This window comes from Danio aesculapii, chromosome 6, assembly GCF_903798145.1.
Source record: "Danio aesculapii chromosome 6, fDanAes4.1, whole genome shotgun sequence".
Taxonomy (NCBI): Eukaryota; Metazoa; Chordata; class Actinopteri; order Cypriniformes; family Danionidae; genus Danio; species Danio aesculapii.
Window position 1 is genome coordinate 30,480,506 of NC_079440.1, and position 19,122 is coordinate 30,499,627.

Here is a 19,122-nt window from a genome sequence, read left to right on the forward strand (position 1 = left end):
GCTCAAGATGAGTTTTTATATCATAAACTATTATTTATCAAAGCATGACATTTTTGTTTTTATGTGACAGGAACAAACAAACAAAAAAATTATTAATTTTAGCTTACATAACTTTAATAATAATATTGTTATGCCTAGTGGTTAGTGCGTCGACACATAGCACCGAGGTGCTTGCGGCGACTCAAGTTCCATTTCTAGCTCGAAGTCTTTTGCCCATCCTTCCTCTATCTCTGCTCCCCACACTTTCCTGTTTATAAATCTCCACTGTCCTATCGATAAAGATAAAAAACCCTAAAAGTTGCTTCTGTGTCATAACAGAAAAACCATCAGAACAATTATGACAGTGTTTCTCAACCACGTTCCTGAAGGACCACCAACTCTGCACGATTTCCATGTCTCCTTAAACAAACACACCTGATTCAGATCATCAGCGTCGACTGAAAGACCTCTAATGAGTGTAACAGACAAAGGAGACATCCAAAACATGCAGTGTTGGTGGTCCTCCAGGAAAGTGGTTGAGAAACACTGAATTATGGGATACAAAGTCACCATTTTAAGACAGATGAAAAGTGAAAATTAAGACAGGTCAGTCTTTACAATTATTTTTCATTTTGTCACGCTTTAAAATATAATTTAAAGTCATAATTTTTATTTACCAAAGAATGTTTTTTTCTATTGTGAAAAAAAAATGCTTTCATAAACAAACCTGATTACAAACTAATATGTGGAAAAATAAATAAATAAATAAACAACAGTTTGTGAACAAAATTTATATTTGAAATAACTTATACATTGGTAAATAAATGTTATATTGCATGATGAAGAGTTATCACGATTCATTACTCCAAGCAGCATAAAAAAGCATATTGTCATTTGTATTATGGATCGTGGCAAAAACAGTATGCACAATTGAGTATAATAAAACAGCAATTTCAGGTACAAAAATATATTTTACAAATAATCGATGCCTAATTTGAACATATCTTCACATTTGAACGTAACATTTAAAACCTGCTCAGGCTACTATCATTATTTGATGCTACAAACCTCAACTCACACACAACTTATGCATATGTGTGCATTTGAGTATAACAGGGCATTCCTCATCCTTCAGTATTTTTCTCAGATTGTTAAAACAAAATATGGAAATATATGGGTCAACAGTTCTGAATTTTGAGTCAATGGGCCCTATGCACAGCTAGTGTTTTCTGCCACTTGATGAATTTCCAGTGAAAGCTTTATGTGACTGTTTTCAATTTCATAATGTTCCTTTTACAGCATCGATGTTGTAAAGTAATTCAAATATAATCAGTTAAATAGACTTAAGCCTCCATTTGGTTGTTAAAGCATAAAAGGAGATGAAAGACCGTTTAAACGCAGGCACTGTCATTAGCAACAGGCTAGCACAGAAACTCCATTGAAAATACTGGGGTAAATTTAATTTCCATATTGTAAAAACATGGTGTGGAAAATGATAATTTAATGCAGTGCTTCTTGTTTGGTCTGACACCCACTTTATATCGTATCTCTGCCAGGCAGTGAAGATCACTGTTTTTTTTAAGAAATCAGATCGTAAACACTGCGATTTTGTATGGGATGAGAATTCACCGGAAGCCCTGGGGCTGGCTGATGTCTGTGTGCATGCACCCCATTGCATAATAACCAAAGTTAAAGGCATAATAACCACAGTGAAATACGGTATATAGTGTTCTTGTTTCGTGTCCTTGCAGGTGTCAAAACTATAACTCCATCTTCAAATAATCTGTGGATGAATACTGTGGGTAAGATTATGATTATGAGCTTTATACAAAAAAGTGAAGATGGAACGTCCCTGAATCTGTCCAGTTTGGCTGGCGTGCAGAGGCGAATAAATACTCAAGCAGGTATTCAGTCTGCAACCTGAGAAATTTCCAAACTGAATTCCTCGGATCTCCAGCCAAGTGTTGATAGAAAGGGTTACTGATGAGAGATATTGAGGGGGCTCGGTTGACCGAGAACGTTCTCAAATGTGAGATCCAATAGGTTGAGGCATCACAGGGGTCCCTCTGGCTTTTTCTCTAAGACGTACTCTCTGCTCCGGTGTGTTTTCCAGCCAATAAATGCCAGGAGTCCAATGCCTAATGTTTTATAGCCCACCTGAAGTCCTAGATACCTGCAACAAGCCATCAGGATCATCATTAGTGCCAATATCATAAATTATAATGATATCTATATTAGCATCCAATACATCAATTAATAGCAAACACATGCTGCAGTTTAGTGGTCTGCTGTAGGAGTGTGGGCCATTAAAAAGCTCAATAAAATGACCTTTTTAATTATGATAATACACTTATGTTTTTCTGGGTGTGATTTTGTGCTGACACCATTGCTGACTTGGCTGTCATGAACAGATAAAAAAAAACATAACACCAAAACCACCAATAGGGGGCAGCAATTCTCTGTCTTTATGAGAGATTCACTGAATCATGGAATCAAACCAAAGACTATAGAATAAACAAGACATGCCACTTGTATAGTTTTGAATGGGGAAATGTTTAACGGTCAATATGGGCAATAAAGCCCTGCCTAGTACAGGAACCATATCGCTACAGACTGACTTTTCTTCGGGGGAGTAGCTGGGACCAGACGTGTGCTTTTACTACAGTTATTGTGGTCAACAAACACACTGGAATCTCAGTGAATACTTGCTTCACAGACATTAGAAATATATTCAAATAAAGCTTGAAATCTGTACTTTTAAATGAACCAAAAACAAAAGTTTTTTTTTGGTTTTGTTATCTGAATGAAATGAACGTGAGGTACAGTCCGTCCAGTCAAACGCACATCACATGACAGCAGCAACTACTCGAACGCCCCCACAAATGTGTAAACAACAGTTGCTGCCATTTCTGGAGGAGATTCACCATTGAGACCAAGCTGTGAATTACTTCAGAAGACCAGTGCGATCAGGTTATCATTAATCAAAGAGCATAAAATCACCAAGAGGCGACACTGCAGTGCGATTTGGCGCGGCAGCCATTTTGGAATGAACATTCCAATAGAAAATAAACTGTTAAAAGTGCTGATGATTGTGATAGTAAGTGTTGTATTGTCGTCTTTCGGGTTGTATCTCAGCTTTAATGTGCTTTTTAAATAAATAAATAAAAAAACAAAGCAGCTGCTTGCCATCTTGACAGCAATAAGATCCAATGGACAGCCGACCGCTTTCACTCCAAAATGGCGGAATCCGGGGCTGTTGCTGGGCGCTGGTGTTGCAATGGAACGTTCTATTGAGTGTCGCCTCTTGGTCATTCTAAGCTCTTTGTCATTATCCAGAGGATGATAATATGTTGAACGGCCATAAATAAGGTTGGTGTCGTGATCTCATTCCTTTCTGGTGCGCATGCAAATTAGCTTGGGCAACCTAAAATTATGCATATTTGGTTTAATTCGGACGTTTAAACCCGAAACTTATGGGATGGTTGTTGTTTAGTTTTATTGGAGATTCCTGATGTAATCATAATCTTGGCAAACAGTTTTGAAGAAGTTGATGTTTTCACACTCAGACAGAATGACCGAGCATACAGCCTAAAAGGCGTTTCAAAGATGGCCGCCAAATGAAATGACTTACCTTAAAGGGACTTTGTTCAAACTATTTATCCAAAACTGCAGATTCAAACTGAGCAAATGGCTGCCTTTATAAATGGAACATTGATTTGTTTCTCATATGATTCAGGAACAAAAATAAAGCCACACAAATTTTCTGTTGAGTGTTGATTGATCTATTTTTATTGCCAAAACAGCAAAAACAGACTATTAAAAGTTTAAAATCCAACTCAATTAGAATCTCAATCATAAAATATTTTTTATCAATTTAAAATATTTCCCAAATGATGTGTAAAAGACCAAGGCCATTTTCACAGTATTTCAGATAACATTTTTTTCTTCTGCAGAAAGTATTTTTTCCTGTATAGGTTTGGCTACAATAAAAGCAGTTTTTACATTTCTTAAAATAAATTTTAAGCACAAGATTATTAGCCCACTTAAGATTTTTTCTTTTCAGATTAGCTACAGAATAACAACTTGCCTAATTAACCTACCTTGCCTAGTTAATCAAGTTAAAAATATTATGGACTGTAATTTTAGCAAAGAAAATATCATTAATTAGAAATTAGTTTTTCAAACTATTATGTTTAAAATGTGTTAGAAATCTTCTCTTCATTAAACAGACCTTAATACATTTGACTTCACAGGAGGGCTATAGTAATTTTGACTTTGACTTGGGTTGCATATTGAACTTTCAAATGCAAATTCTTATAATTAATGTAGTTATTTTTATACCATGATCACTACTTATATCATTGTATTTATAACCTTGGTGTGCATTGTCTTTAAATGCTAAATATCATAGTTTGCTTTCTTTTTTAGCCTTGCGTTGCCAAAAAAATTATTTAAATTTACTAAAATTAACTTCTTTAAAAGTTTTTTGAATAAGATGTACTTTCCTATTCATGCCATATTCTTACCGGTTTCTAAGCAGATTGTTGTCATAATAACCACATCCTTGCTTTTTTTCACAAGCTGTTTTCCACCAGATACATGTGGAGTCGATGGTCATCCCAAACAAAGCTGGAGCTGGCAGCCAGGCTAAACACAGAAATAAATCATTTATTTGCCACAAATAAATACATAAATAAATAAACTATGCACTAAAACAAAACAATACATAAGCATAGATTGTTTGTAATAACATCTTTAGATTTAATTGGTAGTAGATGTCATTTTATTTTAATTTTGCAATTACCAATACTCATGGTTTGCCCCCACAAGGGGGCGCAACAGTACTTATACTACTACAATTGAAAGTGTCCACAACAGAGAATTACATAGTGTTCACTCAGTGTTCACTTCTACTGTCAGTGAATTAGCAATTTAACTCTATAATACTAACTGAAGTCTCACCATGTCATTCCTAATCAAACCACTGGCAATAATTTCAATCAATAATCATATTAATATATAATAATAAAAATGTTTTTGTATTTTACTTACTCAGAACCCTCAGAAGCAAAAACTGGATCCCTATGGCAAAAGACTTCTCTTCTGGAGGAACCGCCCTGTAAGAAAAACAAGAATAAATAGATGGATGAATGGATGGATGGATGGATGGATGGATGGAAGACATAATAAGATGTAAAAAACTAAATACCAGAATTTGAAATGTCATGTTTTGTTATTTGTTGTGTGTTTCTCTCACCTGAGCACCATCATGTATATGGGATTGTGTGTCAGGCTTGCAATGAGTCCAGCCAGAGAAATGAGGAGCATTACAGGCATGAGATAGTGAGGGCAGGTGTTGGAACAAGGGCCAGGCTTTGCAGTGCCCGTAGGAATGCACTTGCAGTTTATGTAACTCTGCATAGAAAAATAGTGGATGATATTGAAATATGTTCTAACATCAGTGTGAACATGAGTGATTAGTTTCTCAACCAGTTTTAATATTGGTTATTTTAATTAATGAATTCATCATTTAATGCCTTTTAACAATCATTTAAATTAGTTACATTAACTACACTTTAAAGTGCAAAACTACACTTTAAAAAGAATTCTTTAAATGTGAGCAAAAGATGCACTGCAAAAATGATTTTGTCTCATTTCTAGTCCAAATATCTAATAGTTCAAAGTTAAAACCAAATCTTGTTTGCAGAAAAAAATAAGTCAAAATTAAGTAAACTTGCTTAAGAATTTTAGATATTTGGACTAGAAACAGAACAAAACCCCTAATTAAGAAAAGCCTTTTATGCAGTGTGCTTACCACAGCCTAAAATAAAATAAAATAAAAATAAATAAAAATAAAAAAAATAATAAAATAAAAAAAATAAAAAATAAAATAAATAAATAAATAAATAAATAAATAAATAAATTAAATTAAATTAAATTAAATTAAATTAAATTAAACTAAACTAAACTAAACTAAATTAAATTAAATTAAATTAAATTAAATTAAATTAAATTAAATTAAAATAAAATAAAATAAAATAATAAATAAATAAATAAATAAATAAATAAATAAATAAATAAATAAATAAATAAATAAATAAATAAATAAATAAATAAATAAATAAATAAATAAAATAAAATAAAATAAAATAAAATAAATTAAAATAAATTGGCCTTTAAAAGCAAGAATGTTTTCCTCAACTTTAAAATGAAATAAAATGACGTGACATGAAATACAAAACTAGTCAAGTCATAATCAATACAGTTATAGCCAGGTTTGCAAAAACAGCCCTACTTAATGCATACCTTCATTACAAACATCTTAACAAGTGACTGCAAAATGAATACAATCATTATAAAGAGAACAAAAACTAACAATGTTTCATTAACCAGCGAACGCCAACACTTATTCTATGACACTTTCCTTGTCCTCCATTGACTTCCGATCACACAGTGTCCTCCATTACTCGATTTGTTAACTTCAACAAGCAAGGGAGTCCCGACCTAAGTCCATTTCTCACTCTAATTACCTCTTTGTATGATATGTGCTGTGTCATATACAATAATTCATCATCAGCTGCTCCTGTAAGTCTCTTGCTGGGCAATTATACAAGAGCCTTAAAGTTGTTTCGAGTCCCCAGAGCGCTTCTTCCAGGAAGTGTTGCTAATTAGGGATTGACTGGACTCAAACCATTGATCGCCAACAGAGCGTGACCGCTCATTTGCTCAGTTTTTCTAGTACAGCGAGCTGCTATATCCGGATTCAGTAATGAGCTAAATAAAGACAGATCTATGCAGTGGCCCTGAAAGAACTCCGGCTTCGGGTAATGGTGTGGTCATTTTCTGTGTTTGGCTGTCAGATTTATTTACCTGGACTCTGTACGGGTTCTTTGGGTCCGTGGTGTAGTTTGCACACCCAGCATGGCAGGGTGAGATGTACTCGACGTTGTTGCCGTCTCCACACACTGGGTTAAAGGTGCTTATGGGACATGAGCAATTGGCACTGCAGGACAGATGAAGCCTGTGGGGATGAATTGCAATATTTAGCTTCTTTTGTTTTGTAGAACAGAGAAACTTTATGTACTGGTAAATAGTTTGCTAATTACTCATTATTATTGTTGCAATCCTGGGTCCATACTCAAAATATTTGTCACCCTGGACCATAAAACCCTATGTCTTATGCTTCATGGGTATATTTTTGGCAATAGCCAGAAATACACTGTATAGGTCAAATTATTGATTTTTATATTAATCCAAAAGTATATTCCATGAAGATTTTTTGTAAATGTCCTACTGTAGATAAATCAAAACTGACTTTTGTTGTCTATTCTCCATTTGTCTACCACTTACGCTCACCTGAGGTTGGAGAGTGGGACAGGTAAAAATGTCACCCGTCATACATTGTGCACACCTAAGCTTTGAATATCACTTTTGTTAGACAATATAGGTTAGGGGCGAGCTCCACCTGCTGAACTTTACGTTTTCTGTTATCATAGGTACCCAGCAAACAGTTTTGTGTTTAACAGACATCTAATAGACATCCTAACGTAGAGAGCTTGGCTAAAACAAGGCTATGGGCTGTCAGTGAACATCTAATAGACATCTAAGAATAGCTGAAAACTAGACTAGTCGTCAAACAGACAGATTAGACAGACTTTAAATGCGGTTATTCATTTCTGTTTATTGATGACTAGTCTAGATTTGGCCAATTCTTAGACGTCTATTAGATTTTCACTGACAGCCCAAATTTAGCCTTGTTTTAGCCAAGACGACTCTGTTTAGGCGTCTAGATGTCTATTAGACATTTTTTTAAAAACAGAAAATGCTTGCTGGGTAAGGTAGTTCTCAGGGACGTGAAAATTTTCAGTTCAATATTGATATATTTTTTCTTTTTGGGTAGTTAGGGTAGAAGTTGGGCCAATAGAATAGGTTTTTTAAAATTGTATTATTTCTACTGTTTTAAAGCCGCCCGCGTCTAATCTCTCTAACTCTCCTATCTACCTGTTTAAACATTTTTTGTCCAATTTGTCGTCTGTGATTTTCAATATATTTTTGTAAACATTTATCCACTTATTTATTTTATTTACTTATTTATTTATTTATATATATATATATATATATATATATATATATATATATATATATATATATATATATATATATATATATATATATATATAAATACAGGCACATATTTTGCATTTATTATCATTATCTTTTGTAAATAAAACTCACTTTATTGCATTCAGTTATTTGTAGTATTTTGTCCCTCACTCGTTGATATTGTGTATTTGCTTATGTTTCATCCAAAATTAAAGTTACTCTCCTTCCCCTTGACTGACCACCTTTAAGATTGTAACAATTAGTAATGTGCATTGCTAAGTTCTTCATTTAGATAACTTTAAAGGTGATTTTCTTAGTATTTGATTATTTTTAAACCCTCAGATTTCCAAATAATAGTTTCTCAGCAAAATGGTGTCCTATCCTAACAACCCATACATTAATGAAAAGCATTAATGCATATTTATTCAGGTTGATGTATAAATCTCAGTTTTGAAACATTTACATATATGACTGGTCGTAGGATCCAGGGTCACATTTTATCTTGTGTGGGATTGACAGTATACTGTTTTCGAACACTGCTAAACTCAATAACAATGGGGTCTGAGAGAGAAGAACAGTTACATAATTATCTGACAAACAGGAATATATGCTGTATATTAGTTTGTAAACTGCAAGCATATTTAATCATACCATTAGACTGCTAGATTTTTTCAAAAGTTCACATATACATTATCCTATTTTATTCTTTTCTACATAAGATGTGATCCAATAAACAAACATAAATAGATCACTTAAATTCTGCAGTTACTAAAACTACAATCACAGAGATTTAAACATACATGATAACAGTGTGCCAATCAAATATATTTTGACAAGCTCAGCAGTACAATACTCTAGTCAAGTAAAGTCAAATCTCTTTTAATTTCATATCACTGTATACAGTGGATTAAAGAAAGCAACTTTACAGCATTAAACATATAAAGGCTGGAAAAGTTTGCATTGGCAAGCTTAAACAAACAGCATGCCAGATTCGTTTTGATCTAATTTAGTTTGAAATGACACTACACGTTGATTTAGCTTGATATATATCAGGGCCAAAACAATAACAGAATTTTCTGTTTTGGATGAACTACTCTTCGTTTCAAGTTTCAGGATACATTACTGAGAAAGCTCTAAATATGTGCATGCATTTCATGCGCAACTGTTCTCACAATGACACAATATGTTCATAAAGTTCATGACTCAAAGTCAGTCCCTTTTTAAACGTATTCTAGAGAAACAAGCATTTCCTTTCCACCCAGCTGGCAAGTGAAAGTGTTCAGATACACTATGTACGACACACAGCAGTTTGCATGTTGATCTGAACTAAAGCTCATAGTTTAAGAAGAACTCTGAGCCCCATGCCATTGCTTTATTACAGCATTTTCACTGGAAGTTAAATAAACAGCTCTTAAATAAAGATAGAAAATATCCAGTAGAACACAATGATCTGAATCCAAACACTGGCAGGAGACAAATAATAGGCTTAGCCGATCCTTTGCTTTACAAGGTCTGTTTATAGAGACATTTATAGTTCTATTAAGTTTTATTGATTTACATTTTTATTACCAAATGAGTGGTAATATCTTCATAAATCTGTTGCAAACAGCATGCTTAGAATATATATATATATATATATATATATATATATATATATATATATATATATATATATATATATATAATTTTTTTAATGCCTCAAAAAACGTAACGCGTGTAAGATAAACAAAATGCAAACAAAATGTGTGATATTATTATAAAATGTATTTTTGCATCTTAATTAACTTAAATCGAAGATATATTTTTAAATGGCAAAATGATTCAGGTGACTAAAACCTAATATAAATATATATATTAATAAATGCCTATTTTAAATGTACCTTTGGTAATTACTTTAAGCAAATGTAAACAATAACACTAAAATAAAAAAAATAAAAAAAACAGAAACAAATTTAAATTTAATTATGTACTAATAAGTAAACTAAATAAGTAACAAAATAATAAGTCAAATTCTTAAATAAACAGGATCCCTGAAAATGGAAAGCATTCATGTAAAACAAACTCTACAGCATGGTGTCTGTAACACTTATAGGTTCATGGAATTTATGTAAAAGAGGGAAGTAACACAAAAATGTATTGTTTGAATGAAATGTAAGCTTTTTTTATGAAAGTCTCAGACAAAAGAATAAACTGAGAGAAATTCTGATGCCTAGAGCAAGACAGTTACGCTCAAGTTCTCTAGAGGGACCATCTGTGCAAACTGTCTTCTGAGAATTATTTAATTAAACAGAAAATCTCCAGAGAAATGAAAACAATCAGACAAATGAACAATCAAATACGGAAAACTATGTACTGGGATTTCTTATCTAAGCAGCTCAGAACTACTTTACTAATACTTAACCATAATTAAATTAGGTTTTATAGATTATCTCCTTTATTTATTTTTAAATTGAGAATGTAACAAATATTTCCTTAATAAAAGCTCATTCAAAAGAGTCATCTCACCCATTACTGGTATTGGGTATTATGGGATAAACGCCAGCAACATCTTGTGTGGGGCAACCCATGAAGAAGAGAGGCACACAGCAGAAGACGGAGATGGTGAGCATTACAACAGAGAAGCGAGGAATGGCTCTGAATGACAGCCCCCAACGCTTCATGATCAGACCCCCAAGCACCATCCCAATGGCGATGGACGGCAGGTTCAAAGCACCTGAGAGAAAAACAAAAATGTCCTTTTAAGAAGGGATTTTTCTTAGTGTGAAAAAAAAATAGACTATCTACACAAATGTTTTTTCTGGTCAAGCTTAACCCTGGATTATCGTCATTGTAAACATTGTTTTTAACCTTTGGTAAATGAGAATTTTACAATTCTAATTTAGAGGTTGGGTTAGCACTGCTTATTATTAGGAGTTGTGAAACTATAATGCAGAGCAGTGTTAACCACAACCCTAATACACAAAAATGCAAATAAGGATTTTAACCTAGGCTCAAGCACTATAGTTTGAATACCTAGGATTTAACGTTAGCCCCAGGTAAATGTGGCAATGTGGCAAAAATCAGCCAATTATTATGTTCTTATTTGGTGGTCATGATGACACCATCTATAGCAATAACCCTGGCATTCTCTTAACTTAAAACATCTCTCTATTCATTAGTAGAATTTGCTTCAACATTTTTTTTATTACCTTTAATAGAAAAATCATTAATAAAAACTTTTACTGTTAATTAGGACAACTCTTCGAATGTAAGATCAAATGTTTTGTGGATATGGGCCCTGGTTTTGGGCCCTTTTCTGCAATTGTGTTCAGACTTCCTATTAATTTTCCTATGGGTATATTACTAAAAATACTAAAAGTACATTAAAAATAAATTAAAATGTAAATATTATGATGGAAAATACTGGTTTTGCCACATCAAGCAGCATAACCAGCTATTTTGTAAGACTAAAAATCAGCGGAAGTGAATGAGACCAGAAATCTCAACACATTTAAGTTACAATAGCTGCACTCTCAAATAAGGTGAATTTTGTACACACGAAAGTCTGAGACTAGCAACAAAGTTTTCCAAGAACTGCTCATTAATAATATATATTTTTCATGTAATTGCTGGCTGACCAATGAGAAGGCTGCTGTAGGCCGCAGAGGCGCTGTACTGGCGCTCCAGGAACTTGTTGAGGAACGTGGCGAGTCCAGCGATCACAGACGAGAAACAACACTGGCAGAGAACCAGCAGCATGAAGAGTGGACTCAACAACAGCCTGACAAATATCTTTGGGAACACTGCAAAAATTCAGACAGACCACAAAGTGAATCAATTGACTTGTATACATTTTAAAGGGATCCCAGTAAACAATTTTGTGTTTAACAGACATCTAAAAGACCTCTAAATGTAGAGAGCTTGGCTAAAACAAGGCTAAACTTGGGCTGTCAGTGAAAATCTAATACACATCTAAGAATAGCCCAAAACTAGACTAGTCATCAAACAGAGAGATTAGACAGACTTTATATGTGTAGTTATTCATTTCTGTTTATTGATGACTAGTCTAGATTTGGCCTATTCTTAGTCGGCTATTAGATTTTCACTGCCAAATTTAGTCTTGTTTTAGCCAAGACGACTATCTTTAGACCTCTATTAGACATCTATTAGACATTTTTAAAAAACAAAAAAGGCTTGCTGGGATAGTTCACCCAAAAATGAAAATGCCCTCACCATTTACTCACACTCAAATGATTCCGAACGTTTCTTTCTTCTGAGTTTCTGTTCTTCTTGTTTTCTTACAAAATACAAGACATTCTGAAGAATGTTTAAAAAAAATAGCCATTGACATACATAGGAACAACAAATACTATGAAAGTCAATGGCTGTATTTCTTCTACATTCTTCAGTATGATTTCCTTCATGTTTAACAGAAAAAGGAACTCCAAGTGTAGGAGGAATAAATCATTTTAATTTTTCGGTGAACTTTCCTTTTAAAATGACTTTGAACAGAAATAAAAATTAATTCATATCTTATGTGTGGCTTCAGTGAACAAGTAACACAATGAAAATGCAGACTGCTATTTTAACCCTATATATTTTCATATATAATTGCAATATAATATATAATATACAATATATAAACGATTTGTTTATGTCCTTTATGACCCATTACTGACTTATGAGCCAGAATATTAAGACCAGACACAGTGAATTAAATATTGGAGATCATCCTCTAACAAAGGTAAATTGGATTGTAAGCAAACAGTTGGTTTATTGGACGAAAGAGAAGCAGACAGCAATAAAGAATGAGTGATTTAGACAATGGCAATGCACCCAGTCAAAGTAACTCTAAAACAGCAAAGCTTGCGGGTTGCTCCGAGTCAGCAATGGTAAGAATTTAACAACAATGATCCAGGGAGTGATAAACCACAAATCAACGACAGAGCATTGGGCGCCTAAGGCTCATCAAAATATCAGGGAAAGAACACTGTCTAAGACAACACAAGCTCTACTGAGACAGAAATTTTTAATATTCGTTATGGGAGAAATGTGTCACACTCATACACACACACAAAGTGCATCACAGGCTGGCTAGGGGTATATATGTAGTCACAAATCAGAGCCCTATCCAACATCCATAACAGGCACATGGACATCTGATCTGGGCCATGGAGCCACGGAAGAAAGTCATCTGCTCTGAAGAGTCCTATTTTCTTTTACATCCTGTGGAAGACAGTGTGCATGTGTGCCTCATGCCAAGGGAAATTATAGCATCAAGACTAACAGTTCAGTGGAGGAAGTGTGTTCTGGGGATTGTTCTGCTGAGGAACCCTGGGTCCAGCCAAACTGTGCTTCCGTCATAAACATTGTTTCAGACATGGTATCTCCCTTTATGACAGTGGTGGACTTAATCTTGACTAGGGACCAGATAGGCTTGATGTAAATGTCTTTTTAGCACTGAGAAGGATCATTTAACTAATTATTTACAGCAATTATTGTGTGTGGGAATTGTTTGGGCGGTGTTTGACTGTGCTGTGGTAATTAATTGGTCTTCATGTGATCTACACTCACTGGCCACTTTATTAGGTACACCTGACCAACTGCTTGTTTCTAATCAGCCAATCACATGGCAGCAACTCAATGCATTTAGGCATGCAAACAAGGTCAAGACGATCTGCTGCAGTTCAAACCAAGTATCAGAATGTGGAAGAAAGGTGATTTAAGTGACTTTGAACGTGGCATGGTTGTTGGTGCCCAACAGGCTGGTCTGAGTATTTCAGAAACTGCTGTTCAATGACAAATCTGCAGCAACTGCGTGATGCTATCATGTCAATATGGACCAAAATCTCTAAGGAATATTTCCAGTACCTTGTTGAATCTATACCACGAAGGACAGTTCTGAAGGCAAAAGGGGGTCGAACCCGGTACTAGTAAGGTGTACCTAATAAAGTGGCCAGTGAGTGTATATATGTTCACATAATGTATTCCATTCTACATATAGGCATGAATAAGGAATAAGATCTCTCTGTTTTCCTTTAATAAGCGACTATTGTTCAAATTAAACTTTAATATTTTTATATTTAGTTTTATATTCTATAGTTAGTGATAATTCTAAATAGCGACTTAAAGTGGGTGAAGGGATTGAATTGCTTTGTACAATGATGAAGATGTGAGTAAGTGACTGTGGATTATATATTTTCTATATTAAGCTCCACTTCGCAACCCACAGGACTTGACTGCCAACACCTCGATGTCAGATACCCCAGTGGTGAACAGTAGGAAATCTGAGGCCCCTGCAGTCACATGTCGCGCTAAAAGGCCCTCTGTAGAAATCGCATTTCAGCATGTCCCCAATCAGAACAAATTGTTCCCCCCTTGGTTGAAATCACATTCCCTGGGGAAGCAGTTTCACCATCAGTAGAAAATTGGAGGCCCGCTTAAAAAAAAAAAAAGGGTGCCATTAGCAATTGCCTGCTTTGCTTGCCCCATTCCTAAGCCTGACTCTACAGGAAACCTACAGTGGTCTTGAAGAGTCCATGTAGATTGGTGGTGTTTGGGCAGCACAGCATATAAGGCAGGAGGTCATAATGTTTTGGCTCATTTTAGTACTGTACTGTATGTATGAACTTAAATGCACTCAAAAGTTATTAGTCGAGTGAACAACAGACAGGAAACAGTTTGTATACGTATGAATGAAGACACGCATTAACCAGCAGCTTACAAATCATACCCTTGAGGCCAATATATTCATAAAGACTAGTCAGATCCTGTTACAGTAACAACCTGAGCAAGCTGCATGACTCAAGAGACGGCACACGTCTACCTTGAAAAACAGGTACAGGACTGCATGTATTGTTTTATTAGCTTCAAGTTTGACTAGTAAGTAAAATAGTCATAATTATCATAATAAAATGGCCTAATGATAATGAAGCAATTAAAGTGGACTCACTTTTAAAGAAATCCAGCAAGGAGCTCTCTGACTTCTTGGGGTCTTCTTTCATGATGTCACCTTCCAAATTGAAAGACTGCAAAAGATGACTATAAATTGGTCTTTTTACAGTAATGAATTATTCATCAGCCTACATTTTCTTTTAAACCAAGACAGATTTTTGTCACTTATTCTATGCTGTTTTACATTTTTTTAAGGCAGGAAGATGCCAAGCGGTGAAGAGATTTCTGAAATATGTTAACAATCTCAGCTTCTGACTGTGAATGTGGAAATTTTGCCTGCTGTATATCAGATTTAGCAATATGATGTAGTGAGTTCCACGGTGTCAAACATACAGAGGTACATCTAAGTTGACTGTGACAGGAGGGCAGCTAGTTGAATCATCAGGAGGATTCTGTCATAAAAACTGTCAGAATACATTTGAGGAGGAATATCTAACCTAACCATTAGTGATTCTTCAGTAGAGCTACAGCAAAATGCTGCAGAAGTGCAAAAATAAAGGTTTATGTACCAGTATCTGCTTTGGGTACACTGCAATGAGTATCTGTTAATTAACCGTTTCTGTATTTTGTGATTCACAGGTGGTTTTCTGTTTATTTATGGTTATGAATTGCTTTATAGGACCTTGATCTCTGCTCTGTTGACTTTTGATGCTAAAAATTCAATTCTGCTGTTTAACAATGTGAATTTTATTAGCTTTTAAGTCGTTTAAAACAATATATTGTATAAGATATAATATAGAAATAAGTCCATAAAATAATCATATTTACAATACATTAATGCATCAGTTTAAACTATTAAAATATAAATAAAAATCACAAAATTTTCTACATCAGAAGTTGTTAGAGGAAAGAACAAGGTTCCAAAATGCAATTCCAAAGCATAAAAAACATGATTTACAAAATATGCAAAACTGCTAATTTTTGGATATTTTTATACTGTAGTTTCGAACAGAATCCACTTAAGACAAGTCATTAAGTGGAGATGGCAAACTAGTTTCAAATTACAGTTAAATTCCAGAGAACAAGACAAGGGATTTTTTATTTAGCAAGAATGTATTAAAGCAGGGGTGTCCAAAATTGGTCCTGGAGGGCCGGTGTCCTGCATATTTTGCTTCCAACCTTAATTAAACACACCTGAACCAGCTAACCAAGCTCTTTTTAGGTATAATAGAAACTTCCAGGGAGGTGTGTTGAAGGAAGTTGGAGCTAAACTATGCAGGACACCGGCCCTCCAGGACTGAGTTTTGGACATCCCTGCATTAAACATATTCAAAGTGATAGTAAGAGTTTTTCTTTTGATCTTTCTTTTCATCAAAGGTGTGTTAAAAACATTTTTTTTCCACAAATGTTTCCACAAAAACATTAAGCAATTCTTTTTTTAGCATTGATAAATGTTTGTTTTTCTTCTAAAAATCATCATTTTACATTTATGTTCTGTTTGTGGATTATACGATGTTTCCTATGTTTCCCAATTTTCCTCTTTCTGTTTCCTTTGTTCAGGATGCTAGTTTGTTTTTCTGTGCTAGTTTGTTCTTCGGTGCCGTTTACACTAATTCATTTTTTGGTTTTAAAAATGCAAAAGTTTTGTTACAGTTACGCCTGATATCCACACTATCCTAACATCTTTGCCACACTTTTTGAAAATGCTAAAGAAACTGTTTCATTTTAGAATAGATGAACTGAAATACAAAATTTTGGAGGCGCAGCTATCCACAATCTCCCTCTGATTAGTCGTCTGGATTATTGCGTACCATTTCCTGATTTGTTAAGCCCCCCTATGACCATTACATATATGAAACACTGCATGTAAGGACGCTTTACTATTATACCGTTTTGTTATAAATACGCATACAGTAAAGATGACGATCATATAAATATGTAGCTACACGACGCCTCAACATTTTTAGTGTTTGTTAAGCTGTTAGCCTAATATTAAAATGAAAATAGGCAGTTCCTCATATCATGTTTTCATTTTATTGTTAAGTAAAACAATGTAGCCAGGGTGAAGTGAATGATGTTATAGAGTACACTGTTGCCTTTGAAGATTTACCTGACGTGACCTTGGGAGTTTGTTTTCCGTATCAAACTTGCGAAGTCTGAACTTACAAGGAAAGGATGCAAGACTGAAGTTTGTGCATTTAATATTAAGAAAAAAGCTGAGAAAACGCTCAGTGTTCGGGGCTCAAAAACTCTGGGGTGGTGTGGATGGAAGGCTTATGCGTTTTGAAACTAAAACATATTAGTGTGAACGGGCCCTTAGATATATTAAAAAAAAAATCACCCATTTCTTAGAAAACAGAATCATTTAAGCGCTCATTTGTTAACACAAAAACCATGACTAACCTGCTCAACATGAAGGGATCTAGGGAAGAAGAAGTAAGGGATTGAGGTGAGAGCAAGACCTCCAGAGGTGATGAGCAGACCAATCCACCACGCACCCACCCAGCGAGGGTCAACAGGGGTCAACTCCAGTGCCTCCCCTAGAGGAAACAAACTGCATAACATGTAACACTGCAGTTGTACGCGCTTACCAGTAACAAAAAGAAAATCCATTATTCGTCTTGTCATATAAATAGTAAGCAAACCTGCACTGGCTTTGTCCACATCCACATAAATCCGCAAAACCACAGACCCCAAGAGATATCCAAAGGACGGCCCGAACACTGACACAGCAAAGAGAATAGCTGCAATGTACAACAGAAATCATATTTATCAGTCTTGTCACTCTTTACATTTAGGAATGAATGCTGTAATATTCAATAGCTACCAATATATAGAGGGGAATTCCCAGCCCCTGCGAAGTCATCTATGTAAGATATGCCAAAAGGTTGAATAGGGACAGATCCGATTCCGAACAGCAGCTGGGCCGTGGCCATTAGCACCCAAAATTTACTGGTGTCCATGAGCTTCCGCGAATCCTCCTGACCACAAGCGTCCGCACCCGTCACATTCGCACGCAAATAACACATGTCCTGTCTGCTCGCTGTTGGATTGAAACACACACACACATACGTCACATTCTTCTCAACCACTTTCAGTGCACACCAGCCCTCTAAATATTTGTGCTTAGTTACGTACATAAATGTTTACTGGAATGAAGTAAGCTCTAGCTATCTGTGTTTTGTGATGGTCTGCCTATGTTGGATGTTGGAGTGCAGTTGGATGAGCTTGACACAAAAAAAGTCTTTCCCAGTGTTCACACTTGTTACTTGGATACATGATTGATTTCCTGTATTTGATCCATGAGTTTAAGTGGGTGTGGATACCGCAAGTGTCTGTAGAATCATTGGTAGAACTGACTGTAGATTCAATATGCATACTTTCAACCCAATAGAAACACAACTTCCAATTATTTTATATATTTTTTTTGTAAATTGGAGTGTGTGCAAAAAGACAATGGGTGATTGAAAGACACAATAGATGCATCAGATGAATCACTAACAGTCACAAACTGGGCAAATGAAGTATGCAAAACAAAAACTGCCTATTAAGGATCTTTTGAATTAAAAAGTCATCTGACTAGTGGTGTAAAGTAAACTGAAATTACTGTAATTGAGTAGTTCTTCACAGGAGTTGCATTTTACTAAGTAAAAAACGTGTAGTTTTATTTCAGTACATTTAAATTCAGTATCCATTAGCATTTTAAACGGTAGATTTTCTTTTAAATGTTAAAAAAATCTTTTCAAAGTCACTGTTGTTGATAGATGCTACATGTCTTTTTTTTTTTTTTTTAAATAGGTTAAAGACCTATACTGAGTCCAAGACAAATTTCCTAAAAAAGACAATAAAGTATAGCTCAGCTCAACTCAACTAATCCCATGATTCCCGTCTAATCAATTTGCGTATTGAAAAATCATATCAGATAAGCATTCTGACTACACAGAATGTTATAACTGATAGAATTAACTCTTGCCTGTGTTTTCTTGCCGTGACTTTCATATAATGTGACTTTCTCCACCACTTCAGTTGAAATGATTGTCAAATCAGACCTGTAAATTTTGGGTACAATTCCTATTTGTTGAAAATATTTGTTAAAAAATATTTGTTTTGTATTTCAGAGTACATCACATGTTTGAGTATTAAAAACATGAGTTGCAGGAGCTCATT

General features: G+C 34.7%; 1 protein-coding gene across 1 annotated transcript in view; it reads right to left on the minus strand.

Moving 5' to 3' along the window:
* Positions 1–755: 755 nt before the first annotated feature.
* slco2a1 (solute carrier organic anion transporter family, member 2A1) overlaps positions 756–19,122 on the minus strand; it is a 38,588-nt gene continuing 20,221 nt past the window's right edge. Inside the window, exons 4-14 of the mRNA XM_056459945.1 lie at positions 17,783–17,998; positions 17,601–17,699; positions 17,359–17,495; positions 15,014–15,089; positions 11,700–11,864; positions 10,588–10,795; positions 6,850–7,000; positions 5,237–5,394; positions 5,032–5,096; positions 4,506–4,626; positions 756–2,152 (exon numbers count right to left, since the gene is read on the minus strand). Of these exons, the coding sequence (XP_056315920.1) occupies positions 2,032–2,152; positions 4,506–4,626; positions 5,032–5,096; positions 5,237–5,394; positions 6,850–7,000; positions 10,588–10,795; positions 11,700–11,864; positions 15,014–15,089; positions 17,359–17,495; positions 17,601–17,699; positions 17,783–17,998 (1,517 nt within the window). The 3' untranslated portion in view covers positions 756–2,031. The remainder of the gene's footprint in view (positions 2,153–4,505; positions 4,627–5,031; positions 5,097–5,236; positions 5,395–6,849; positions 7,001–10,587; positions 10,796–11,699; positions 11,865–15,013; positions 15,090–17,358; positions 17,496–17,600; positions 17,700–17,782; positions 17,999–19,122) is intronic.